Source organism: Pan troglodytes, chromosome 15, assembly GCF_028858775.2.
Source record: "Pan troglodytes isolate AG18354 chromosome 15, NHGRI_mPanTro3-v2.0_pri, whole genome shotgun sequence".
NCBI lineage: Eukaryota > Metazoa > Chordata > Mammalia > Primates > Hominidae > Pan > Pan troglodytes.
This window is the reverse complement of record NC_072413.2, coordinates 47,460,026-47,487,061: the sequence shown is the minus strand read 5'-3', so window position 1 is coordinate 47,487,061 and position 27,036 is coordinate 47,460,026. Positions and strand designations below refer to the sequence as shown.

Here is a 27,036-nt window from a genome sequence, read left to right as displayed (position 1 = left end):
TGAACCAGCAAACATGGGACTTGGGCAGGAAATAGGAGATGCTTCTGTTATGTGGGGGTGAGAGTGGATATGGCTTACTCTGTCATGACAACACTTTGGCAAGCTTTTCTTATAAAAGGGTACTATGAATCTTTAGGCTAGGACCTATTCTGTGATCATTATAGCTTTTCAAGTTCTGATATCTATGTATCTCTTCAGTAGGCACCTGTATGTCTTCGAATTTTAACTCTTTATGATGCTGTGATAAGTAGGTAAGCAGTGGGAGGCCACCATAACCATTTCTTCTTGGAGAGTCAGAAGGATAAAGTTTCTTAGTCTATTCAGACAACTTAGACCTGTTTTAACAAAAATAGAAAAATCTTAATGCCTAAAAAACATTGCTAGTGAAAATTTACTAAATATATCCAGCAAATTTTCAAGCTATAAAAAATCTAGTGATGTTTTAAAGATGTTTAAAAATAGGTTTTAATATTATTTTAGCATCAAAGAAACATACATCCTTTATAATTACAATAAATAGTGAGGATCAAAGGCAACTGCTTACTGAAGAATGAGATTACAGTGATATCAATGATATGGTTCTTTCTCACATCCAGGAGTTCAGTTGATGAATCCCCATTCTGTGAGATTAGTGAGATGAGTCACTCTACAGCATTAACTCACTTTTTCTGTAACTTATCCTGTCCGTTCGGATAGTCTAGGTGAAGTGATGGTTAACAAACAACCCTTACATTTTAGTAGCTTAATATAACAAAACTTTATTCTTTCTCATGCTACAAGACCAGTGAGAATTGGCAGGAGGGTTCTGCTTATCATAGTCACTCAGAAACTCAGACTGATAGGGATTTTAACTCAATATGAGCTTCCATGATCCCCAAGAACGGTCAATGGCATTCAGCAGAGTCTCATCTTAGTAATTAAATGCTTCTGCCTGGAAGAGACAAATATCACTTCTACTCACATTTCACTTGCCAAAGCAAGTCATGTGCCCACACCTAGTCTAAGGAATCAGAGAAACACAGTCCCACCAAGGGCCTGGAAAGAAGAAAACTACCAATGATACAGTTGCATTACTATAGGAGCACATTGAATTGGTAAGATATAATCCCTAATACTTTTCTCTCCTCTTGGCATTTTCAATAAATGAAATAAGAAAGTGATATTTTCCAGTGATAATAGATTGATTTTTATTTAAAAGGCTGAGTAGGTTATTTTAAAACACCCTAATTTATTGCTTCTATGTAGTTAAAATGTATGGCCCTTGAGCCCATAATCATTTAATTTATTTATGTCATGCCCAGAAAGCTTACTTAAATATTGAATTGAATTGTTAGTTTTATAATTCCTAGAGTTTGAATTACTCTGTGCTTATTAGATTTCTTCTAGAATTAACATTTTTTTCAATACTTGCGAGTTTCTCACAGAAAAAAAAAACACCACTTGTACACAACAAAACAACCAGAGCCTTAAATCCTAAAGGCTATAGCTTATTGAACACTTACTATGTGAAAGACATATTAGTAGGTACTTTATGTAAGTTATCTCTTTTAATCTCCCCAGTAATTCCATGAGATTGGTATTATGATCCCTATTTTACAGGTATGAAAACAGGGACTCATAATACTTAATCAACTAACCTAGGGACATTTGATTTCAATCACTTTGACTCCACATCCCAGCCTCTGCCCACTGTACTTTGCAGCTTCTGTTACCTATATCAATTCTGTAGCATAGCAACAGTTTTCATCTATGTGGGCCGATAGATTTGCTGATGTTGTTGTTCCTAATAATATATACACAGGCAGACCTTCTAGAACACTACAACTCTGCTAAGGGCCCTAGAGCTACATGAGGAGGTGGCATGACTTGGTGGTTAAAAGCACAGACTTTGGAATCAGCTGGTCTGACGGTTACTAACCTCTCCTGGCCTCAAGTTTTCTCCTGTGTAAAATGGGAATAATAATAGTACCTTACCTACATTATGATTTATGAGGATTAAATGAGCTATTTTTGTAAAAATGGTTAGAACAGTGCCTAGAACATAGTAGGTGTTGTACAGTTGTTTTACATAAGTAAAATCTGGGACACATAGACACTGCGGTTCTTTTGGTTAATGTTGAGGCTCAATGTGGCTATAAAGGCAGTGAATATGCTTGCCCTAGAATGGAGAAATGGTTTTCAGAGAAGTCGTGTAGGTTCTTTGGGACTTTGAAGAGAGGGAGTGGCATGTGGTTAACCCACTTCCACTGAAGAGGTTGAGTTTTGGTTTGGGGACTTTTTTGCTTTCCTTTTAAGGGCAACATAAGCAGCATTTCAGGGGATGGACAGGCGGCTTTCTTCTGCTGGCTGGCTGACAGCGCAGGTGCTGCTGGAGCAGCAGGCACTACAGAGCCAGTGTTCTCCAGTAAGCCCTCTGCCACTGTTCTTCGCTTGTTTCACCCTTGAGGATGGCCTGCATGGAGGTAAGAATATAGGGAGAGTATGAACTTTTCTTATGCCAGCCTGTAATTCTAAAAACAGTGAATTCTGAGATAATTTTGATCTCAGGGTATGGGACTGGGCATTTTGAAAGCTGGATTATAGTTCAGTCCAAGCTGCTGACAGCTTTGCCTCCTCCGGGACTTTTATGAAGTGCCTATTGTAAGCTAGTCATTGTGCTAGGTTTACAAACATTATTATTATTTTTTAAAGTCATATATAGGCAACCCTGTGAAATATGTTTATTTTCCTCTTTTTTTTTTTTTTAGTTAAGGAAAAACCAGACTTAGAGTGGTTAAATGACTGCCCAAGGCCAGTTAGCTGGTAAAGGGAACAGGATGTAGTTTGAACTCTTGTCCACTCTTTCCACAGGGAGAACATGGGATTGAAGGGGGAGTCTGCTTCATTTCTATGAGTGAATTGTTTTGAAAGTTAAAAATTGCCATGTGTGAGTGTGAGTGTGAGTTTGGGTGAGGCAGAGGTGATGGGGTAGATGTTGCCTTTAAAAAAAATCTAAAGGGTTAGAAAAAATGAATGTCTTTTGTCATTAAAAAAAAAAAATAGAAATCCTGAACAACAAAGAATTCCCAAGAGAGTAGGGGCAGGAAACCAGGAATACCTTTTTTAGGCAGATGGAAGCAATCCAGTTTTTGACAAGAAAAAACAAAAACTATAATCTTCAATTACATTTGGTAGAAGAAAGTGTGGAGTTCATCTGTGGTAAGGCTCTATCTACTTTTAGGTGGTTGGCCTTTCTTCTACTCATTTTCTTAGACAGGCTCTACTCTAGAACAGATGCCATAGAGTTACTTGGCTAAAACAGATCAGTACCCCATTTAGGCCCCTAAAGAGAATGCTTCATTACTTGGAAAAATTGGGGAATGAGTTTCTTGGGAGAAGGAACTCTTTGGGTCTCACCCACCTAGCACAGTACCTCATGTGTAGTAAGTTCTTAATGAATGCATGAAACTACAGAAGGCCGTCAAGCAGTGCTTGATGATTTGAGCATTTTTTTCGAGATAAAATAGAATATACCCTCATGGTTAAATTTGCAATTTATTTCTCTTCCTTTTTTTAATTTTAATTTTTTTTTTAAGAGACAGGGTCTTGCCCTGTTGCCCAGGCTGGAGTGCAGCTCACTGCAGTCTTGGACTCCTGGGTTCAAGCAATCCTCCCATTTCAGCCTCCCAAGTAGCTGGGGCTATAAATGTGAACCACCATGCATAGCTAATTATTTTAAATTTTTGTAGAGACCAGATCTTGCTTTGTTGTTTAGGCTAGGCTGAAACTCCTGAGCTCAAGTAATTCTCCTGCCTTGGCCTCCGAAAGTGCTGGGATCATAGGCATGAGCCACTGTGTCTGGTCTCTCTCTTCCTTTAAAGTCATGGACAGGACAGGTACTAAGTAAAACTCAGCTAAGAATATTCACTAATACAATCTGAAAGGAGCTCTAGTATTTAGTAGGGATATCCTGATTTATGTTTTCATCTTTTATATAGTGAAATAGGTAATTTTCTATTTTGATATTTATTTGGTATATTTGGAGTTTTTCTTAAACTTTGTTCATAGGATGACCACCCAGATTTGTGCTATTTTACTATAGTGACTTAAACTAGATCATGATAGCCACTGTGAAGTTACATTACTAACATCAACAACACTGACTGTGACAGCAACAACAAGAAAAAACAGGAGAGTTGTTTTATTTGTATGTTAATGGAAACATAATGTATCTATTTATGTATATTTTTTCAGGTTAGGAATAACATTCCTGTAGAATCAGTGAAACTTAAATTCAATCATTAGAAAATAAGTTCCATTTTATGTATGTTTTTATTTTTCATTTCTGAATTTAAATCTTTTACCTTTTGTATCATTATGTTCTTTCTCTATTCATTTTGTAAAATTTTAAAAAATTGTGGTAAAAGATACATAACCTAAAATTTACTTAACCATTTTTAAGTGTACAATTCAGTACAATATAATGTGAATATATTCACATTGTTATACAACAGATCCCCAAACCTTTCATCTGGCAAAATAGAAACTCTGCACATTAAGCAACAACTCCCCAGTCCTCCCTCCCCTCAGCCTCTGGCAATCACGATTCTACCTTCTGTCTCTATGAATTTGACTACTGTAGGTCCCTCACCTAAGCTGAATCATACAGTATTTATCTTTTTGTGACTAGCTTATTTCACTTACAGTAATATCCTCAAGGTTCCTCTATGTTACAGCATATGTCAGAATTTACTTCCTTTTTAAGGCTAAACAATATTCCTTTGTATGGATATACCACATTTTGTTTATCTGTTCATCTTATTTTTTATTTTTTGAGACAGGATCTCACTCTATTGCCCAACCTGGAGCGTGGTGGTGTGATCATGGCTCACTGCAACCTCCGCCTCCTGGGCTCAAGTGATCCTCCCACCTCAGCCTCCTGTATTCAGGAGGCTGGAACTATAGGTTTGTGCCACCACTTCCAGCTAATTTTTTTTTTAAATTTTATATATTGTAGAGACGGGGTTGCATCATGTTGTCTAGGCTGGTCTTACACTCCTGGACTCAAGCGGTCTTCCCACCTCGGCCTCCTAAACTGTTGGGATTACAAATGTGAGTCACTATGCCTGGTCCCATGTGTCTGTTGATAAACTTTTGGGTTGCCTCTCCCTTTTGGTTATTGTGAATAAGGCTGCTATAAACATGGGTGTGCAAATATCTCTTTGAGACCCTGCTTTCACTTCTTTTGGGTATCTACTTAGAAGTAGGATTGCTGGATCAGATGGTGATTGCCATTTCTAATTTTTTGACGAAGCACCATGATGTTTCTGATAGCTTTTTCTTATTCACTTTGAGTTATTTTTAACTTTAACCAAAGGGACATGTGCATATAAACAATGAGATAATGCTGAAAGGATTTAGGTGCTCTACCCACACAAAAAGTAGTTATATCACAAATTTTAAGTGATCAGTGTTTACATTATTATGCCTTATAAATATTTTCCCTGATGAACCCATATGAGTCAAGCATATGACATGTTTCCTTTCTTGTATTAATTTTTTTTCAGATTTACTGGAACATTCCAGGATAATCAGTGAAATTAAACTCAGTCATTAAATTATGATGCCTATTTATTTATTTATTTATGATGTTTCTTTTTATTATTCTTGGAATTGTTACTGTCTCATTTTTCATTTGCTTTGTTTTAGTACCTATTGCTGGATTTCCCAAATGCTTCAAGAGAGCTGCCAAACGCCCATCATTAGTCTTTCTTTTCTGATGCTCAAGAACTTCATTCATTCTCCAGTTATGTTGTTTCCCTCAGCAGTCTTTCTCCTGCAGCTCTCTGCCTTTTTGTTCCACTCTTGCTTGGGGAGGTCTAGGCTTGAAGCACAGCTGATGTCCTGAGAATTCTCTTAGGACATCTTGTGTGTCAGATTCTATGCTTCTTAGTTCTCCTGTCTTATGCTTACTTTTGCTTCACCCCACCCTGCTTTTTTTCTTTCTGGAAACTTTTAGAATCTTTATTCCTGGTGTGAGTCTTTCTTCATTCGTTGTGCTTGGGACATGGACCCTTTCAATTTGAGCGCTTGTGCCACTCTGTTTAGAAATTTTTCTTGTATTATGTCTTTGTGAGATCCTCCCCTCTGTTTTTCTCTGTTCTCTCATAATGGAACTTGTATTATTTCTGCGTCTTTTTTAATTTATAAAGAAAAGAAGTTTAATTGGTTCATGGTTCTGCAAGCTGTACAGGAAGCATAAGCAGGCATCTGCGTCTGCGGAAGCCTCTGCAAGCTTACAGTCATGGCAAAAGGAGAAGCGGGCGCTTACAGGTCACATGGCAAAAGGAGGATATTTCAGTGAATGATTCCCTAATTTTCTTATTCATCTCCTATTTTCCATTTCTTTGTCTATTTGTTCTACTTCTGGAGATTTCCTCAACTGAGATCACATTCCAAACTTTATTGAGTTTTTCTTTTTGCTTTCACATGTATTAAAAAATTTCCAATATTTTCCTAGCCCTTATGTCTATTTTTTTTTAAAACAGCCCTCCTTTTCTATTTCATGAATGCACTACGTTCTTTTCACTCTCCGTGGACATTTAATTTGGATTTAATAAATTATTATTATTATTTTAATTGCACATGATATTTGTACATATTTATGGGGTACATGTGATGTTTCCATACATGTATATAATGAGTAATAACCAAATCAGGTTAATTAGCATATCCATCACCTTAAACATTTATCATTTCTTTGTGCTGGGAACATCAAAAACTCTCTTCCAGCTATTTTGAAATATACAATAAATTGTTAACTCTAGTCATCCTACTGTGCTATAGAACACTAGAACTTATTCCTCCTATCTAGCTGTAATTTTGTACCTGTTAACCAACCTCTCTGTATCCCTCCCTCCTTCATACCCTTCACAGCTTCTGGTAACTACTATTTTATTCTCTATTTCTATGAGATCAATTTTTTTTTAGCTTCCATATATGAGTGAGAACATATAGCATTTGTCTTTCTGTGCCTGGCTTATTTCACTTAAAATAATGGCCTCCAGGCTCATCCATGTTGCTACAAATGACAGGATTTCATTCTTTTTTTATGACTGAATAATATTCCATTTTGTGTATATACTACATTTTCTTTTTCCATTCATCTGTTGATAGACACTTAGGTTGATTCAATATCCTGGCTGTTGTGAATAGTGCTGTAATAAGCATGGAAGTGTAGCTATCTCTTTCACCTATTGATTTCCTTTCTTTTTGATATATACTCGGTGGGATTGCTGGGTCATATGGTATGGTATTTCTCTTTTTAGTTTTTTGAGGAAACTCCATACTGTTTTCTATATGGCTGTACTAATTTGCATTCCCACTAATAGTGTATAAGTTTCCCCTTTATCTGCATCCTCACCAGCATTTGTTATTTTTTGTCCTTTTGATAATAGCCATCCTAACTGGGGTGAGATGTTATCTCATTGTGGTTTTAATTTGCATGTCCCTAATAATTATTGATGTTGAGCATTTTTCTTTTACTTTTCTTTTTTTGAGACAGGGTCTCACTCTGCTGCCCAGGCTGGAGTACAGTGGTGTGATTAAGGCTCACTGCAGCCTTGAACTCCTGGGCACAAGTGATCCTCCTGCCTCAGCGCCCCCAGATAGCTGGGACTACAGGTGCACACCACCATGCCTAGCTGATTTTTTTTGTATGTATAAGTGTATATATATATATACACACACACACACAAATATATATATATATATATATATTTTTTTTTTTTTTTTGTAGAGATGGAGTTTCACCATGTTCACCATGTTGTCCAGGCTGGTCTTGAACTCCTGAGCTCAAGCGATCCACCTGTCTTGGCCCTCAAAGTGCTGGGATTACAGGCATGAGCCAGCATGCCCAGCTGAGCATTTTTCAGTATACCCGTTTGGCCATTTGTAGATCTTCTTTTGAGAAATGACTATTCAGATTATTTACCCCTCTTAAATTCTGATTTTTTTTTTTTCTGTTGAATTGTTTCAGTTCCTTATATATTCTGGATATTAACCCCTTATTAGATGGATTGTTTGCAAATATTTTCTCTCATTCTGTATGTTGTCTTTTCACTCTGTTGATTATTTCCTTTGCTGTGCAGAAGGTTTTTAGTTGGCTATAATCCCATTTGTCTATTTTTTTTTTGTTGCTTCTGCTTTTGAGAGCTTATCAAAACAATCTTTGCCAGGCCCAATATCCTGAAGCATTTCCCTAATGTTTTCTTTGTTTTCTTCTAGTATGATAGTTTTATAGTTTCAGGTCTTATATTTAAATCTTTAATCCATTTTGATTTGATTTTTTTATATATGGTGTGAGATAAGGTCTAGTTTTATTCTTCTACATATGGATATTCAGTCTTCACAAAACCATTTATTGAAGAGACTGTCCTTTCCCCAATGTATGTTCTTGGAACCTGTGTTGAAAATCAGTTGGCTGTCAATACATTGATTTATTTCTGGGTTCTCTATCCTGTTCCATTGATCAATGTGTCTGTTTTTATGCCAGTACCACACTGTTTTGGTTACTATTGTTTTGTAGTATATTTTGGAGTCAGGCAGTGTGATGCCTCCAGCTTCATTCTTTTTGCTTAAGATCGCTTTGGCTATTTGGATTCTTTTGTGGTTCCGTATAAATTTTAGGATTGTTTTTTCTATTTCTGTGAAGAATATTGTTGGTATTTTGATAGGGCTTGCATTGAATCTGTAGATGGCTTTGAGTAGTAGGGATGTTAAAAATTTCTCTTTTCCATTCCTTGCAGTTTATTCATTTATGCCAAGTTCTTTTTCTACTTGTGTTTATGATTTCACTTTGTGCTGAAGTTTTTTCTCAAATTTCTAGTGATCCCTGGTTGTCTATTCCCATTTAAATGTGAGCCACAAAAACAATAAAAAACTGTGACCATAAAGTGGGCTTTTCTGTAGGGGATCAGGTTATAAGCAGGAAAGACTTATTTTCCTTGTTTTCAGGAAAGGCTTAAAGATTAGGGTCTTTTGATCTTTTCTTTGGGCCGTTCAGTTTCTCCCCAGAAGGATTTTTCAGCTTCCTGCCATGAGGTGTGTGCTTGGCTGGTGGCATCGTGCACACAGGATGGAGTCTCACTCTTTGATAAGCAGATTTTTATTTAAAGCCCGTTTTTTGTTTAGCAACTCACCTTTGCCCTCTATTCTCAGCGCCTCTAGGTTTGGTGATTATAATGCCAATTACACTGCCTTTCTAAAGTGTATAAGTTGATATTTCTTAGTTCTATTGTAATTTGCCTTACTGGTGATATTTGAGGTTCTATGATTAAGTCAATAGAACTAAGAAAATCAAACATATTTAACATTCTGAGAAGATAGCAAATGTTTTAAAACGTTACATGCAATGAGAAAAATTAATTACAGAGAAAGAAGAAAGAGTTTTCTTTAGGCAAAGACATTTTCAAGGGATTAATTTTTGATCTGATAAATGCACGTGATGAAAATAAGGAAAAGCAAGTTACTAAGCTGCTGTTATATGTGATCTAGAAGACATCAATTCATATGTGGGCAGCCATGACAAAGACACAGCTAGTAGATTGAAACAAGATCAGAGGATACAGGCCTGGTGCAGAGGCTCACGCCTGTAATCCCAGCACTTTGTGGGGCGATGTAGGCAGATCACTTGAGGTCAGGAGTTCAAGACCAGCCTGGCCAACATGGCAAAACCCCAGTCTCTACTAAAAATACAAAAATTAGCCAAGCATGGTGGCACAGACCTCTAATCCCAGCTACCCCCCCAAAAAAAAAAAAAAAGACCAGAGGATATAGCATACAAACACGGACAGATGCACACCCTGAAACCTAGAGGTCAGGAGATGCTTGCAGGAGTAAGCAGAAGTCCTTTCTTAAAGCTAAGGGCAGAGAGAAGTTGCAAGAAAGAGAAAAGTGACTGGCTGCACGTGGTGGCTCATGCCTGTAATCCCAGCACTTTGGGAGGCTGAGGCAGGCAGATCATGAGGTCAGGAGATCGAGACCATCCTGGCTAACATGGTGAAACCCTGTCTCTACTAAAAAAAAAAAAAAAAAAAAAAAATTAGCCGGGTGTGGTGGCGGGCACCTGTAGTCCCAGCTCGGGAGGCTGAGGCAGGAGAATGGTGTGAACCTGGGAGGTGGAGCTTGCAGTGAGCCAAGATTGTGCCACTGCACTCCAGCCTGGGCAACAGAGTGAGACTCCATCTCAGAAAAAAAAAAAAAAAAAAAAAGAGAAAGAGAAAAGTGACAGCATAGAGCATGGTATGACTAATGTAGAAGTAGGAGACTTAGGAGCTGAGATCAAAAGGTGTCAAGTGTCAACAATGGTGTTTATCCATGACCATGAACCATATCTTCCTTGCTAAGGGAACAGCAAGACGACCCTGTCCTGGGACTGTGATGCTTAAAAACTACGCTTTTGTGAGGTCCCATTGTAGGAGGGTTCTTTGTTCCCTTGGGTTGGCCCTGTGGCAAGATTCAGGTCTTTCCAATGTCTGGTGGTGAAGTGAGCCTTTCTTTTCTGCCATTAGGAGCAAATACAAGGCCTTTGTAACTAGAGTGTGGGAAAATATTTCTGCTCTTCTGGATGTTAGCACTTCTGACAGGCTGGCTTTTCTTTCTGGAGACTAAATAGTTGCTTTGTAGTTCTCCCAAAGAATCCCTCTCTCATTTCCTCTACTTCTCTTGCAAGTTAACCTCATTTATTTTCTTTCTCCTAGAGAGGGATGACCCAGTTCCTGGGATTAGGCTCTTCCAAAGCTTTCTCTTTCTCATCCCAATCCTTAGGGTCACTAGTCAGGGGGAGAGTGGGTGAGAAGAGTTTGCTCCACTTTTCATGGGGCACCGTGATTCCCTGGAGCAGGTGCTGATGTGTCCTGGTGGCAGGGAGCAGTGGGACTGTGCCCCCCTGGGCAATTTGCAGGGTAGTCCAAGCAACTTCAGTAAGCATCATCTTTCTTTGAAGTCACCTGTTTTGTTTTTGAAAAAAATTATGCAATTACATTTAAATCTATACTATTTTCTAATTGTTATAATATTTAAGTATTAGAATTACATAAAGATTAGATAAATAATATGATTTCCCTCAAATCTTCAAGTACCTTTGATGCTTGAGCTTTATGCTATGACCATGAGTCCTCTGTGCCTCTCTTCTGTGAATCTCTGGGGACGATGTATAAACTGGTTTGAGAAGTAAAGAATCAGAAAGGACATAGAACTAGACTTCAGATAATGTGGCTCTATTCCTGTTTCTTCACTCATGGGCCATATGCCTAAGGGTCAACTGCTGGGTCTCTGTTTGGTCATCTGTAAAATGGGGAGGTTGGAATAGATATTCTTATCCCTTATTAGCCTTTTCCCTCCAGAATGACCCAGATTGTGTCTCATCATTCTGCTTCATTTTACACAAAATCATAGCCACCCTGTAATCTCTTTGGGCTTCCTTTTATTTGCAATATGTGTGGCTAAATGATACTAGTCCTTCCTGTGAGGTCGTAGGGAGCCATCAAGAGTAAAAGTTATTGCAAAGCTCATATAAAGAGACAGAATCATATAATGTCATGTTATTTAATTTTATGCCCATTTGGTTCCAGTTCCAACCTTGCATTATTTGTTTTTTAAGACAGTGCAGTGATATAATCATGGCTCACTGGAGCCTTAACCTCCCGAGCTCAAGTGATCCTCCTACCTCAGCCTCCCTAATAGTTGTGACTACTGGCCTGCGCCACCATGCCTGGCTAATTTTTGTATTTTTGGTAGAGATGAGGTCTCACTGTATTACCCAGGCTGGTCTCGAACTCCTGGGCTCAAGCAATGCACCCACCTCGGCCTTCCAAAGTGTTGGGAATACAGGCATGAGTCACTGTGCTTGGCTCAACCTTGCATTTTCATTTAAACCCATACGTGTTTATGTATGATGTGTGTATGAGTGTGTGTGTAATTAGGTTTGTCAAATTATTTTCTAGGCTTAAAGTCTCTTGGAGGCATAATGCTTTAAAAAAGTCAAAACAATTAATTAAAAAGTAGAAGTGTTTTGACTAATATCATTAGAGAAGGAATGTTAAGATAAGGTATTATTTTATAAGGTATATAAGGTAAGGCATTTTGAAGACGAGTGTATATATGCCTGAAATATGGCTCTGGGTCTTTTATGTGATCAAAGTTGACACAACATCTCAAAAGATTATATTGGGTTTTAGAGATTTATTTTTCTTTTTTATATAGAACTCACTTATTTTTCAGAGGGACAGAAGTCCTGAGGTAAAGCAATTACTCCTTTTATAAGGTATTATTCCATCTTACATGGGACAATCTATAATTTAGTCATAAGATGTGGATGCCAGCTCCATGGGGAAGGAACTTCGGGGACATCGCAGTTTCAAAATTGGGCACTATGCCAAAGGCCCAGAACCTGCAGAGGAAGATTTTAGCAAACGTCTCTGGCCAAGGAAACACCTTAACTGTCCACAGAGACATTTGGGCCACAGTTTTCAGGGTGTTCTTACCCTCTAAGCTCAGTGGAATGAGCAGAAAATGTGCTTTCTGACAATGTGGCTGTTCTCTGGGAGTTTATCAAGGGACAGTGCTGCCTGAACCAGCACACTCTGTAGTCCCATTTCCTGCCATTTCCTGCAGGGGTCCCCAGTCTTTAGCCAGGTTGAAGAATTTGCAATTCCCTAAACAATACCATTGGGTACTCTCATGTTCCTTTCTTCTTTGCCCAGCTGGTGGAATCCCACTTATCATTCAGTGTATGCTTGGGCAGGCTCCTCTGGGGAACTTCTCGCCTGGGGGCTTCTCTGCCCCAAGGAGAGTGAGATGTTCACCTGCCACTGCTAACATCCTCACACATCACTCTTCTCATGTGGATTGTGATTTTAGGATATTGTCTGTTCTGCTGCTAGACTGGGTACTCTAGGAATGGAGGGACTGGACAGATTCATTTTTGTGTCTCCAGGCTGGTCCAAGATGAGTAAATAAATGTTTGTTCAAACAACTAGTGAATGTTCCGCTTACTTAGGTTTGTGCTCTCTCTAGATTATTTTGTCTTTAGCCTCTCCAAACCAACCAGATAGGCTTCATGTGGTAGTGGTTTGAGTGCGTGTACTATAAAGCATCTGCTACTTACTAGCCATGTGACTGTTTTAAGCCTCAGTTTCCTCATCTGCGCAATGGGGATAATAATGGTACTTACCTCATAGAGTTGTTACGAGGATGACATGAGTTAGTATTTGTAATCCTGAAGGTGTATTTTAAATAAATAAAATAATTTTGGGGAGTGTGAATCAACACAATAGACAGAAAGGTGATAACTATGGGTCCAGTCCACAGATTGTATAGACAACGATATTGCCAAAGGATACCATGCAAATTTATGTCCTATATAATGATGGCTAGTGGTAAGTCCAGAATAGCTCCTTGTAGGAGTGAACAGTTCTTTATTATCAATAGAAAAACACCACAAACCTTCAGCTCAGGAAAATAAAACTTAAGTTTAGTGCCCTCTTCACTTATTTTTTAACCTTAAACTTTGTAGTTCTCATTTGATCATATCACTACCCTGTTTGAAACTTGATCTTCCTTTTGTCCCAAACCCCTCAGTGTGGTTTCCAAGGCCCTCTGTGACACCCCTGCCCTCTACACCTGCATCTTGACACCATTCCCTTTATCTTTACTGTTCCAGTATGAAGTTTCAGATGTGAACTCTTCTCCGTTCCCAAACTTGCAGGGCTCTCTCCGGACTTTCTTCAGTGCTTTCTTTTCTTTCTGTCTGCATAAACATCCCTCCTCAGTGCTCTGCTTTGCAATTCAATTTAAGCACCACCTCTTCTGGCAAGTAGTTTAGGGGTCCTTTGCCACCTGCTCCCCTAGCATACTGGGCTCCCCTTATCAAGCCATTGGCCACACTTTAGGGTGTTTTACTGCTTAATTGTCAGCCTTCCCCACTGGATTATAAACTCCAAAGGGCAGGAACCAAGTCCGTTTTGCTTACTCCTGTATCCCTAGTATCTTGAACAAGGCCCGGCATTCGGTTGGCACTCAATAAATACTTATTGAATGAGTGTTTAATTTTAGAAACCAGAAACTTTGAATTCTAGCCCAACCTAGATTTCAACGGGCTGGGTGTCTTTCCCCAAGTCCTCCAGCTTGTTGCAACGAGATTGTCCATTAAGACTGAGAGAATCTGGCTTGAACTTCCACATCCCATTTACAGTGGGTGATCTACTCTTTGGAGATTATTGAAGAATGTTTCCATTACTTCCCAGCATCTCTGCTGATCTTTTACTTCCTGTTCCTGCTGGCCCTTTTCTATGCTGCAGCTCTTTGCTGGACACTATCCCAATTCCTTTATTACCCAAAGTGTCCCATCTCAGGGCTCTGTGTGTCATGGAGTGGTTACTTAGCAGTGCAGCACAATAAGCAGCTTAAAATAAACTATGACAAGTGGAGTGAGGTGGGGGAGAAGTGGGGATGGTTAATGGGTACAAAAAGTAGTTAGAAAGAATGAATAACAACTAGTATTTGATACCGCAACAGAGTGACTATAGTCAATAATAATTTAATTATACATTTTAAAATAACTAAAAGAGTAGAATTGGGTTGTTTGTAACACAAAGGATAAATGCTTGAGGCGATGGATGCCCCATTTATCCTGATGTGATTATTACACACTATATGCCTGTATCAAAGATCCCATATGCCCCATAAATATATACACACCTGCTATGTGCCCACACAAATTAAAAATTAAAAAAACCTATGACACATCCCTTTTTTCAATGGTCCTGTGTCTATTCTTACCGATAAGATTTTTCTTGTTCATCTTTTGAATTTGGGTGACAGGTTCCTGTGATGATTCTGGAACTCCCTTTGTCTTTTCTGCTCCTAAATCCTGAAATTCCCAGTAATTTGTTGTGCGGACCCACCTTAGCTGTTTTATTGTCTGGCTATTTACTCATCCAGGCTCTGTCCCTATGATTTTTGTCATAATCAAACATGTTTATAATCACAAAGGCAGCATAGAGTCGTGTTAAGAGGATATGCACTCGAGCCATACGACATGGTTCTACATGGAGTCTCCACCCTCCCTGGCTGTGTGGCTTTTCCATGTTACTTAACTTCTACCTGCCTCAAGTTCCTCATTTGTAAGATGGCCATTGTAGTGATGCAAAAATGGTAATTGTACTGAGTATCAAGTGGGTTAATATAGGTAAAATACTTAGGAAATTGCCTGGCACACAGTAGGCACCCACTGAATATTAACCATTCTTATTATTAAGGTGTACTTAAGATGAAGACAGCTTTCTCCTTGAGAGAAATTCTTCAAAAATCGATTTAAGTAATAGTTCATTTTTTCCCATTACACTAATTCCAAGTCACCTATTGGCTTTCTAAGATGTGTCTCTAACTATTGTCAGCATAAAGGACCTGGCTAAGAAGCCATCTCAGGAGCAGACTGGACTTAGTGCTTGGTTCCACCTGGTTTCCCTATATGATCTTGGGAAATTTATACCTTTTTAAAAAAATAAAATTTATTGTGTATATTTAAGAGGTTATAACATGATATTATAGGATATAGATAAATAGTAAAAAGATTACTTAGTGAAACAAGTTAATATGTACATCATTACACATAGTTACCCATTTTTAAATTCTTGTGGCAAGAGAAGCTGAAATCTACTCATTTAGCAGAAACCCATATATAGTACAGTTAACTTCTTTAAGATGGTTTCTTCGTCTTTACAGTGGGGACAACACTGCCCCCTAGAGTTTGTGTGTGTGTGAGCATTAAATGAGCTAATGGATGTAAAGCGTTAGTATGGTGTCTGGCATGTAATAAGCACATGATAAGTATAAGGGTTTGTTACTATTATATTAGTTTTGCTTTTGCATTTTTTAAATAATCAAGAGCTACAGAATGTGCTTCTGGAAGGCTGAAGGATTAAGTAGCACCTCACTTCATTGCATGTTGTGTGAGATATCTTGTTGATTTAGAAGAGGTTTGAAGTTCAATGAAACCCTTATAGTAGTGGCAAGGAAAGAGGCATGACATACTTTTTGTGAAAAGATGGTGAAATGGTCCCACCTGGTATTTCCAATATGGGTGGAATTAGAAACTATTTAACAGAAAGCTTCTCTTTTCTCAAGGGGCCACAGCTTCTGCCTAGAGCTTTCTACTCCTTTTGGCTAGTAGTACAGGGATGGATGTAGCTTACTATCCAGCAGGCAGACTGACTGATACCCTAATGGAGCCACTGGCAAAGGATAAACCAAGATAGAAACAAAGCTGCCTTCCAAATAATGCTCAGTGCCTTTCTTGATAGTTTCCATTATAATTCATTCCCATTAGAAGTACTTTAGACTGTGTTAAAGCTATTTACATTGTAATTTCAGAGCAGACTGTAAACTTAAAAGAACACACACAGTTTCTTAACAGTTCAAAAAAAAAATGAAAAGAAATATAAGATTTGACATTCAAAATCCAAATTCCAAAACCAGTGAGATGATGAAAAACTGTTCTGCGTTCCACTTGAACACAAGGCCACATATTTCAGAAAAAAATGCACACTTTAAATAATGATTCCTGTGCTGATTGTATAAACATATATATCAAAGAGGGTAGAGAATCAAAGATACAAAGGAAGAAAGGACCCTTTAAGAATTGGCTGATGTCGAATTTAGTTTGAATTTTCAGCTAAGATGTGTAAAAAAATTTTGAACAGTTATTTCTTGTTCAGGTGGCAGTTAAGTTATATGACAAAACATTAGAAGAACAGTGTATCTACTACAAAAAGCAAGTGCCTAATATGTTATTCAGTGGCACCGATTCTTCTGTATCTGGGCCAAGGGAAAAAAAAGTCTGGGTTAGTTAAATGAAGTCTCTTGCCAAGAGTTTTAAGACACAAATTTTACTAGGTAATAAAATTTATATAGCTATACCACATGGGCACTTTGCAGGCAATCTGTAGTTCAGGCTTACGGCAGAATTTTTTTTTTTCTTTTAACAAACATTCTCACAATCAGATTTTTTAATAGTTTTAATTGGAATAGCTTTGGCTTCTAGCAATTTCTTCCTCTGTCAGTAACTACCTCAAGCAGCTTTGGACTACAGGGGGAAGAAGTACAAGGAATAAATAGAACCACATCCTTTATTCTGCTGCCAGATGGTCTCTCTAGCCTGCCCTAAGCTAGAGGAAAGGTCTTCCTTCTCCCCACTCAATCCCCTAGCATCAAGGGGCCCCCTGGTCAACTCAGGACTATTTTTGGGTACAGAGCCAAAATTTTCCTGACATTTTCTGCGGTCTTGGATGTAGTGCTGAACTTTGGCTTAGCAGGAGATAGTGACTAAAGCTTCAAACCTCAAAACTATGATTTATAAATGGAAAATGATGGAAAGGATCTTAGTGATTATCAGTTCCATGATCTCAATATACAAATAAGAAACCTAAAGCCCAGAAAGTTGAAGTGACTTACTCAAGTTACCTGATGTGTTAGGGTGGGTTGAGAACCAGTGTCTTCTCTGCCTTCAGCTTCCTGCCATTATGGAGGCACCGTGTCCTGTTGTTGGGCTTGTATCTCCTTGAGCTCATCCTGTGATGAAGAGTGGCTACATTGCTTGACACATGGTGGGCTTTATGCAGTCAGTATGACTGATGGACATTTGTCACATCTATATAGAAATAGTTGAGTTTATTCATCAATACTCTTGTGCACTTGCATGGTATTAGCAATGCCCTCTTTGAACACTATGAAACTTTTGGGCTACTATGTAAAGAAATTCAATCCTGGGAGAGGTCTTGTTCATGTAGAGCATCAATGGAGTGAGATCTTCTGCTTCTTCCCTACACTGTGCCTGTGAGAGCCCTTGTGGAGTCAGTACAAGCTGGTGCCCATCTCTCCAGATGTAGGCCCAGGCTCTGGGTAGGTGTGGCCTGAATGTTGTCAGTTACCCACTTCTATAAATATCCCAGTCACATCTACCCACTGATAGCCCCATGGTCCTGGTGGCCCTCCTCACATGTACTAATCCCTGGAATTCTGTAACAGACCTTAGCACCTCCTCATGTCAATAACAGCTTAAGGATTCCCTGGGACATGTAGGATGAAGCTTTATCAATTAAGTTTATTGACTTTTTACCTCTCTTGTTAATCCCTCAAACATGGAGCATGAGCAAGCCACATGTTTGCAACCCCCTTTTAAGTTTTCTGTTTTATTTATTGATTTATTTTTTATTTATTTTTTTCAGGCTAATCGATATTTGGTTCAAAGAGTAGAGATGACTCTAGGTCTTCCTAACAATCACACATGACTCTTCTGCTTACATTCAACTTTCTGTGGTCCTCCGCAAAGAGTCCCACTAGAAGGATCCTATTTTGTCTTCCCTCATCCTGCTGGGGATCCTTCATCCTACCTTTGTGATGATACTGAGGTTTTTCTTTTAACTCTATTACTCCTTTCTTTCTCCACATAAATCATGTTTTACATAAACTCCACTTTAACTCTCAGAGAAAAATCAGAAGACTTGTGAAATGCATTTATTTGCATAACAATTCTATAAAATTGACCATTACTATCTCCATTTTATTGATGAGGAAACTGAGACGTAAGAGATTAATAGCTACTAAGTGGCAGATGTGGGATTTAGGACCTAGGCTTTTAAGTAGTACACTATACCAGTCTGTATTAGTCTGTTTTCACACTGCTATAAAGAACTACCTGAGACTGGGTAATTTATAAAGAAAAGAGGTTTATTTGACTCACAGGTCTACATGGCTGGGGAGGCCTCAGGAAACACAATCATGGTGAAGGGGAAGCAAGCACTTTCTTCACAAGGTGGCAGGAGAGGCGGTGGGTGGGAAGTGCCACACTTTAAAAACCATCAGATCTTGTGAGAACTCATTATCATGAGAACAGCATGGGGGAACCCGCCAGCCCCACGATCCAATCACCTCCCACCAGGTCCCTCCCTTGACATGTGGGTATTACAATTCTAGATGAGATTTGAGTGGGCACACGGAGCCAAACCATACCACAGTCCCACCTACCTTAGACTGGTTTCAGCATTTTGAGTCTTGATTTTGAAGTTAAGCACAAAAGTCTGCCATTTCCCATGACTCTTAGTACCACAGCCAAGCCAGGAACACCAAGGAAGCTGGAATTACTCCTGAATTTAAATTCTCATATCTTTAAAATCTCGTATATATTTTTCATCTTTCCTTTGCATTCTCATTTTTTTCCTTTTGTTCCTTAGCTCGTGTCCCTTTCTCTATCTTCAAACCAGATGTTTGCAAATCATGTTGCAAATATCTTTGGTACTGAACTATACTAGGACTATTATTATTATTTTGGTTCCTCTGATTCCATGGTCTGTTGGATACATATGGTCTTCACATAGAGAGGGGGGGATGGAGAGGGAGCCCAGCAAAAGTCAGAAGACCTTAATATTCCATTTCACTTATGGCTACCTCTGCTTACGATGGGAAGCATCCCATATTCAAGTTTCAATGACAATGTGGGAAAAAATGGTTGTCTTAGTCTGTTTCGTGATGCTATAACAGAATACCTGAGACTGAGTAATTTATAAAGAACAAAAATTTATTCTTTCACAGTTCTGGAGGCTGGGAAATCCAGATCATGGTGCCAGCATCTGGTGTTGGTGTTGGCCTTCTTACTGCATCTTCCCATAGTGGAAGGCAGAAGGGCAAGAGAGGGGCGAACACTGTGCCCTCATATCACAGAAGAGCAGAAGTGAGTGGATCTACTCCTACAAGCCCTTTTAATAATGGCAATAATCCTTTCATGAGGGCAGAACCTTCATGACATAAACACCTCCCAAAAGACCCCACCTCTTACCACTGTTGCACTGGGGAGTAAGTTTCTAATACAGACATTTTGGAGGGGACACATGCAAACCATAACAATGGTTTTCTTTAACATAATCTTCAAGAACAGATTTTGTATAATTTGGAAGTAGTATTTTCTAGCACAGAAGTAGCGAATGTTTTCCATTTGTATCTATTGTTTTAATTTTTAGTGAATCTGAATATTGTATGGATCATCTTTGATTTAAAAATTTGCCTTAAAGGGGCTTTACATATTGAAGGAGACAAATTAATGTAGAATATGGTGGTGCATCTTCCTAATTTTTAAAGATGAGCACCTGTAGCAAGACTTTTGCATGGCTTTGAGTGTGTGAAGTTGTGCACTAGGTATTTTTAGATATAGAAATACTATAGTTTTGGGGACATTTTATTGGCTTTGGGAATAGTAAAACAGAAAGTTTGGAACTTGAAATGTTTGATGAGTGTCTGAGTCTTACACTAGCTATGATCAGAGAAATTTATTTCAATTTGGTTTAAGAGAAGTCAGATGGACTGAGTAGAAGTTTCTTCTGACGTTTGTGTGTCAATAAAAATTCAGCTTCCTGAGACAATACAGGCACTGCCAAACTACCATTTTATCCTAGATAAATGGAGTAAGCAAGCAATCAAATAGTACTGATGTTGAATTCTCCAGATGCGCATAGAGTCTGATTTGTCTGGTGCATGTTCTGATTATATTTAGTCAAAACTCCCCAGAAGGCACCTTTCTGTTTTGCCCAAGTTTAATGAGAATGCTTGGCTGTACTTGTTGCGGGAATGCATTAATTTACTTCGAATGGCAATTAGAGAGATCTATCACTATTATCATCATGGGCTCTGTCATCTGTCAATTTGCCAAACATGAAAAAATAAAATGTGACTGTTGCACAGTTTATAACGGAAAAAATTGAATTCTCCTCAAATTTGTAACATTTTAATCTATATCATGAAACCTCAGGGGGAACTACTACTTGCAATTCTGTGAATTCAATTGGTTTTTGAGAACAAATGCAACCAGAAATTTTCACATCATATAGTCAATTATGTAGAAACTTCACTGAATCTAAACTCTGTAGCTGCTTCTGTTTACTCCTTTATCAAGCAAGCACACAATTTTAGAAATTTACAATATATGCTAATAATTTGATTAAGGAATTTTCTAGAAAGGAAGATCTATCACACAACAGTGTTTAAAAGAATAAACCTCAAGCTTACATAAATTGTGTAAGGCTGGGCTTGAGTTTGTACCATTTTGAAGAAATGAATAAACCCAGCCTCCAGGCGCTTTTATCTAACCTATGTTGACTACCTCTGTGAGGTTGGACTTTAGTCTTTTCAGCCTCTTAATTTTTCCTGTTCCACGTCAGCACCTTCCTTTCCTCCATCCAAAGCTGGGGCAGATCTAATACCAATCAATCACATATGTTTGGTCACTATCTTTTCATTGTGGTGCCATTTCAACTAGGCATTTATATGTCAAGCCTTTTCTTTTCTAATTGGGGAATCCTCTGCCTCCTACTTCAGCCAGATTTCTGACAAAGAATTGTGCTTAGGAGCTTACTCCCTTCATTAAGAGAAGCAATACTATTCTACCACACTAGGCCATCAAATTGTGTAGTAATTTGATGCCCCTAGCAAAACAGTATTAGCCCATCTATTGCCTTCCTAGTAATGGTTACAATGTCTCCAAATAAAGGAATAGAGACTCTCTCTCTCTCTTTTTTTTTGAGATGGAATCTCGCTCTGTCGCACAGGCTGGAGTGCAATGGCACCAACTTGGCTCACTGCAACCTCCGCTTCCTAGGTTCAAGCAATTCTCCTGCCTCAACCTCCTGAGTAGCTGGGATTACAGGCGCCCGCCGCCATGCCCAGCTAATTTTTGTATTTTTAGTAGAGGCAGGGTTTCACCACATTGGCCAGGCTGGTCTCGAACTCCTGACCTCAGGTGATCACCTTCCTTGGCCTCCCAAATTGCTGGGATTACAGGTGTGAGCCACGAAGGCTGGCCTAGAGACTCTCTTTTTATGGGGATTGATTGGTAGTGGCTTAATATTTCTTAATGATCATATAATTCATATATAATCCATAAACCAATATATTGTCTTTTTATAACTCCCAACCCTTATTGTGTGTTTCTTAGGAATTTCTAACTACTAGACATTCATTTACTTATACATTTGTGCTACTGAATACGAGCAAGTGAACAGTATATGCAAAAAGAGCTGCAATTACAACCCAGTCCATGCTCAATGGCTACCCTCTTGCTTGCTCAGAGAACCTTGCATTCTGATTCGCTTTGAAGTCAAAGGGTTAGTTCTGAGTCGATGTATTCATTTTCTATTACTGTGGCAACAAATGATTACAAACTTAGACTAAACAATGTAAATTTTTGATCTTTAAGTAGTTTGGAAGTTCAACATGGATTTCACTGGAGTAAGATCAAGGAACAGTACGGGCTGCATTCCTTTTTGGGGGTTCTAGGGCAGAATCTGTTTCCTTGCTTTTTTTCAGCTTCTGAAGTCTAACTGTATTCTTTAGTTCCTGTCCCTTTCTCCATCTTTAAAGCCAACAATGGCAGGTCAAGTCCTCACTTTGCATCTCTGTGACCTCTCTTCTGTCATTGCCTCTCTCTCTTTCTCTTACCATAGCTGGGAAAGTTCTCCACTTTTAAGGACTTGTGTGATTAGACTGAGCCCTCCACATCTCAAGGTCCTTGACCTTACTAATTTTTTTTTTTTTGCCATGTAAGGTAACATATGTACAGGTTTTAAGGAATAGGATGTGGACATCTTTGGGGCCATTATTTTGTTTACCATAGTAGGGTGGGAGAGGTTATTCAACCCTTATAAAATCTTTTCAAGTACATTTAAAATAAAATAAAAAGTGCTATTTATGAAAGTAGTCTCATTATTTAATAAATAAAAGATGAAGCTACACTCTTTGCTAATTTACTGAAGGGCATGTTAACAGATCTATTCAATGTAGCATTTGGCTCCTAGAGGGCCAAATGCTTTCCATTAGTACAACAGAAACTTACTGAGAGACTAAAATATTAATAACCATAGATTCAGTAAATGGGGAATAAAACAAGATCCACAGGCATGCAAAATTCCAGGAAAATGCAAACTAATGTTCTATATTGTATTTTGTTTCTTAAAAGACAAAACCCAAATGACTTAACTGAACACAGAAAATTTCACCCGGGGCCGGGTGGCTCACGCCTGTAATCCCAGAACACTGGGAGGCCGAGGTGGGCGGATCACGAGGTCAGGAGATCGAGACCATCCTGGCTAACACGGTGAAACCCCGTCTCTACAAAAAAATACAAAAAATTAGCTGGGCGTGGTGGGAGGCACCTGTAGTCCCAGCTACTCGGGAGGCTGAGGCAGGAGAATGGTGTGAACCTGGGAGGCGGAACTTGCAGTGAGCCGAGATTGCGCCACTGCGCTCCAGCCTGGGCGACAGAGCTAGACTCCGTCTCAAGAAAAAAAAAAAAAAAAAAAGGAAAATTTCACCCGGACAAAGACAAGTTTCCATTTTTCCAGCACACCTCCCTACATGCTCTCTTTCTCTATATAATTTACTTTCTGGGTGAATCTTGGTCAAAATGGAAGATAGTGGAATGCTTTATTATCCTGCAACAAGCTGGATGAGAATATCTTTTAAATTACGGTTTCCTGATTGGTACACAAGAAAAATGTCTAAAACATTCTGAAAAGTTAAAGAATTTCTAGTGCAGAGATGACAATAATGGAATGTGGATAAGTGAGGTTTTTGACCCTGAAAAGGGAATGGGGGATGGAACAGCACTATGGTGTATGTGACTGAGGTGTCAGGCTTAACATGGACCCTCACTTCCTTTTGTTTCAAGTGTAATTTCAGAAGGAGCCCCTGTGCTTTCCTGGTTGTAGGTAGGGATAGGAGTGGAGTAAAGGGGGAAACAAAAAAGCAAATTGAAATGTGAAGATGGGTGAGGAGGAAGGGAAGAGAACACAGATTCTTGCAAACACGCTTGTATGGCCATTTAGGAGAAGGGAGAAAAAGTTCAATCTTGAATTTTAATGAAAATAGTTAATGATAAGAACCACAATGCATTATAAAATGACAAGCACTGTGTTAAGTATGTTACTTGTTTGGCCCGTTCAGTTCTCTACCTTGCGTGAGGTAGGTATTATTCTGATTCCCATTTTATAGATGAGGAAATTGAGATGGAGAAATTGAAGTTGCTCCAGGTTACATGGCTATTGGCACCAGAATTTTAAATTCCATTTGGTCTGTTTCTTGTTCCCTGCCACTCCCAGAATGGTCTGGATCAGGGGGGGAGACAGCATCTCAGGGACAAATGTCTGCCACCTGACTGGCCTCCCAGGGTTGTCCTCAGGGATGGTGCTGTCCTGGAGTTGCTCTGATGTGGCCACTCTTGGGAATTGCTGTCCCTGAAGTGGACTGACTGTTGGTGTGTGTCGATGTTTGGGTGTGAGGACCGATGTGTGCAAAGCACAAGCTTGGGGGTGGGGAGCTGGAGGAGAGCCTTTCCCTATCCGGTTCACCGAGGAAACTGGGCCTTCCCTGTCTGCTTTCAGCTATAGAGGTCCTAGGGCATCTTAGGGGAACAGGGCCTGCAGTGGCTGAGTGGGTGTGACTATGCTTCTTTCATGCCAGGTTCTCAAGCTGGCTCCACATCCCAGGCCCAATGCACAATTCCTGGGAGAGAGGCTGAGATTCTTCCCCACTTGGCGTTGGACTATTCCCCCCACCATGGTGGGGAGCATCAAGCTCAGTGCTTAAAATGGTGCCATCCCTGCTCATGCAGAGATAGCATGCTGCATGTTAAAATACACACAGAGCAAGGTGCATGCATTTATTAGACTTTTCCTCTTCACAAAAATAAAGAGGAATTGTGGAACCCAAATGAACCTATTGGATTCTGAGTGTATTTACTAAGCCAACAAATGTTAATTCATTGATTCAAAGCATATTCTTTGGCAAGTACCATTTTCAATCCTCTGAGAGACAGCACGAGTGGCACATAGTAGCCATGAGGTGAATGTGAGACGAAGCCACATAAGAAAGTACAGGACATGGTTTCCACAAACCTCAAATCCCAGGTGGAGGAAATGATATACACATGAAATCAAAGAGAAACATTGTATTTTTAAGTGGGGCAAACACTGGAGGAGACATAACATTGTGGAGTAGCATCCCTCAGCAGAGATTTAGTGAGTGTAGGTTAAATCTTGAGGAACACTTGGAAGGAACTGTAGAACTACATTGGGAGAGATTAGGAGGGGCCCATTCTAGGCAGAGGTTTCTGCGAAGGTGTGGGAATGAAAATGACCTGTGGCAGGAAGAACAGTAGGAACTACAGAGGGATGCAGCAGTTCCGAAGCTGCTGGAGGGCTGGCGTGCAGAGCTGATGGGGCACAACCTCTCAAACAAGGGCGGCTCCTGTGGACTAGGAGAGGGTGTCATTGGACCTAGTCAGGATAGGGCTGTCTCACAGATGGCCTTGGGTAGTATTGGGAAGGAACAGATTCAGTAAGACACTCAGTGTACGCTTGTTTGAATTGGAGACAAATCTAAAAGCAGTATATAGAGTGAATCAAGAATTTTAAATCTGTAGCTCTTATTTGAAAATATAAAACTCAGATATTATTCCCAAAAACCAGAGGAAGCTTTTACTGGAACTAGAGTTGCATGGAGAAATATAACAAGAACAGATTCTAAAAATGTGATACTGTTCTTAGGGGTCTGTGCCCCTCCCCCTTGCATTGCTGGGGAGGCAAGATGACAATAGGAAAATTATTAGCTTTGGGGCTCGGGAGTTCCCTGAGCCTCACCATGGGCCTATGTGGAGGTCTCGTGTGGTTTTCATGAGATGGGTTTTGCGAGACTCTTGGAGCAAAGGGGTAAACAGACAGGCTGTGGGAACCAGTCCAACACCTGGGTGGAAGCCGGCACATCTCCTCTGGTGCAGAGAAGCTTTTGTCTCCTGAGTGCTGGGCCCATGTTTTCTTCATCTGGCATGCCCCTAGGTCAGGATATAACAGACGCCCTGTGAGGCAGCCACTCTAAAGACCTGTGTGGGGCCCATTAGAGCCTCAGCAGTGGCTCCCGGCGTGCCCGGGAACAGCAAGACATCCTTTCAGTGACTCCAGTTTGTATCCGCAGCGTGAGAGCCGTTTTAATCTTCACTTTGCCTCCTCGTGCTTCATTGAATTTAGAACCGAGTGTTTTTCTGCCATTATTTGGCGATTTTCTTGCAAGGAAGCCATTTTATGAAAAATGCCTGATTATTGCTGCCAGAAAAATAATATCCCACAATTTGCTTTAAATGACATAGTCTTAAAGTTAGTATTATTCAGACAAATGCAAACACTTTCAATAATTACTCTGCATTGAATCACCACAAATCAGGACCTCCCCATGTCCCTTTTCTCAGCGTGCAATAATCGAATGTTTTAGAGAAGTAAACACTAAACAGGGTCTTAGAGGGAAGGTATTTACCCTTTTCCAACATGTCTTGTAGGAAGCCTGATCCATTTCAGTAGAAACCAGTTGATGATCAGTGATCTTGGATAAATATTTATGCTGTTAGGGCCCAAGAGCTGGTCAAGGGACATCACACATTCCTTCCAAGTGGTGAGGCTGAGAGAATCGAACCTTGGGAAATGATGGATCCCGAAGCAAGATAGGGAGCTGCAGTAGGGGTTTTTGTGAGTTGAATCCTCCCTTTGCAAAGATGAAAAGTCCAACCATCAGTGAAACCTTTTTGATGGGAGCAGGCCTCAGAGCTTTGCTCACTCAGAGGATGTTTGGTGCCTCTGAGAGTTTAAGCGGATCCTGTGCTCAGTGGGGGTGTGTGGCGTAAAGTTTCTCACCAGCTCTCTGAAAGGACTAAATGAATGTTTCTGATGTGCCCGTATCTGGGAAAGTAAATTCAATCCTTCCCAGGTACTCAGCTCAGACTCTCACTAACATTTGTGGGCAGAGTAATCACAGCCAAGTATAAAGATCTGGCAACACCTTTTCACATTAGCCATCAGCAGCCAGAAACTTCTTGCTAGAAGCTTAGAAAGATATTGCCATCATACGAATCTCCAAGGAACTTTCACCACTCCCTTTATGAAGCAAGGATGCAAAACCCATTATAGG

At 39.5% G+C, this 27,036-nt stretch overlaps 1 protein-coding gene across 5 annotated transcripts in view; it reads left to right on the top strand.

Moving 5' to 3' along the window:
- Positions 1-2,253: 2,253 nt before the first annotated feature.
- The window catches only part of LOC134808295 (putative uncharacterized protein CCDC28A-AS1), a 340,334-nt gene continuing 315,551 nt past the window's right edge, over positions 2,254-27,036 (top strand). For all 5 annotated transcript variants that reach the window (XR_010150941.1, XM_063792905.1, XM_063792902.1 and 2 more), the window contains exon 1: positions 2,254-2,462. Coding sequence is in view for 4 of the 5 variants with exons in the window: in XM_063792905.1 (XP_063648975.1) it covers positions 2,321-2,462 (142 nt within the window). In the remaining variant the exon portion in view is untranslated. The remainder of the gene's footprint in view (positions 2,463-27,036) is intronic.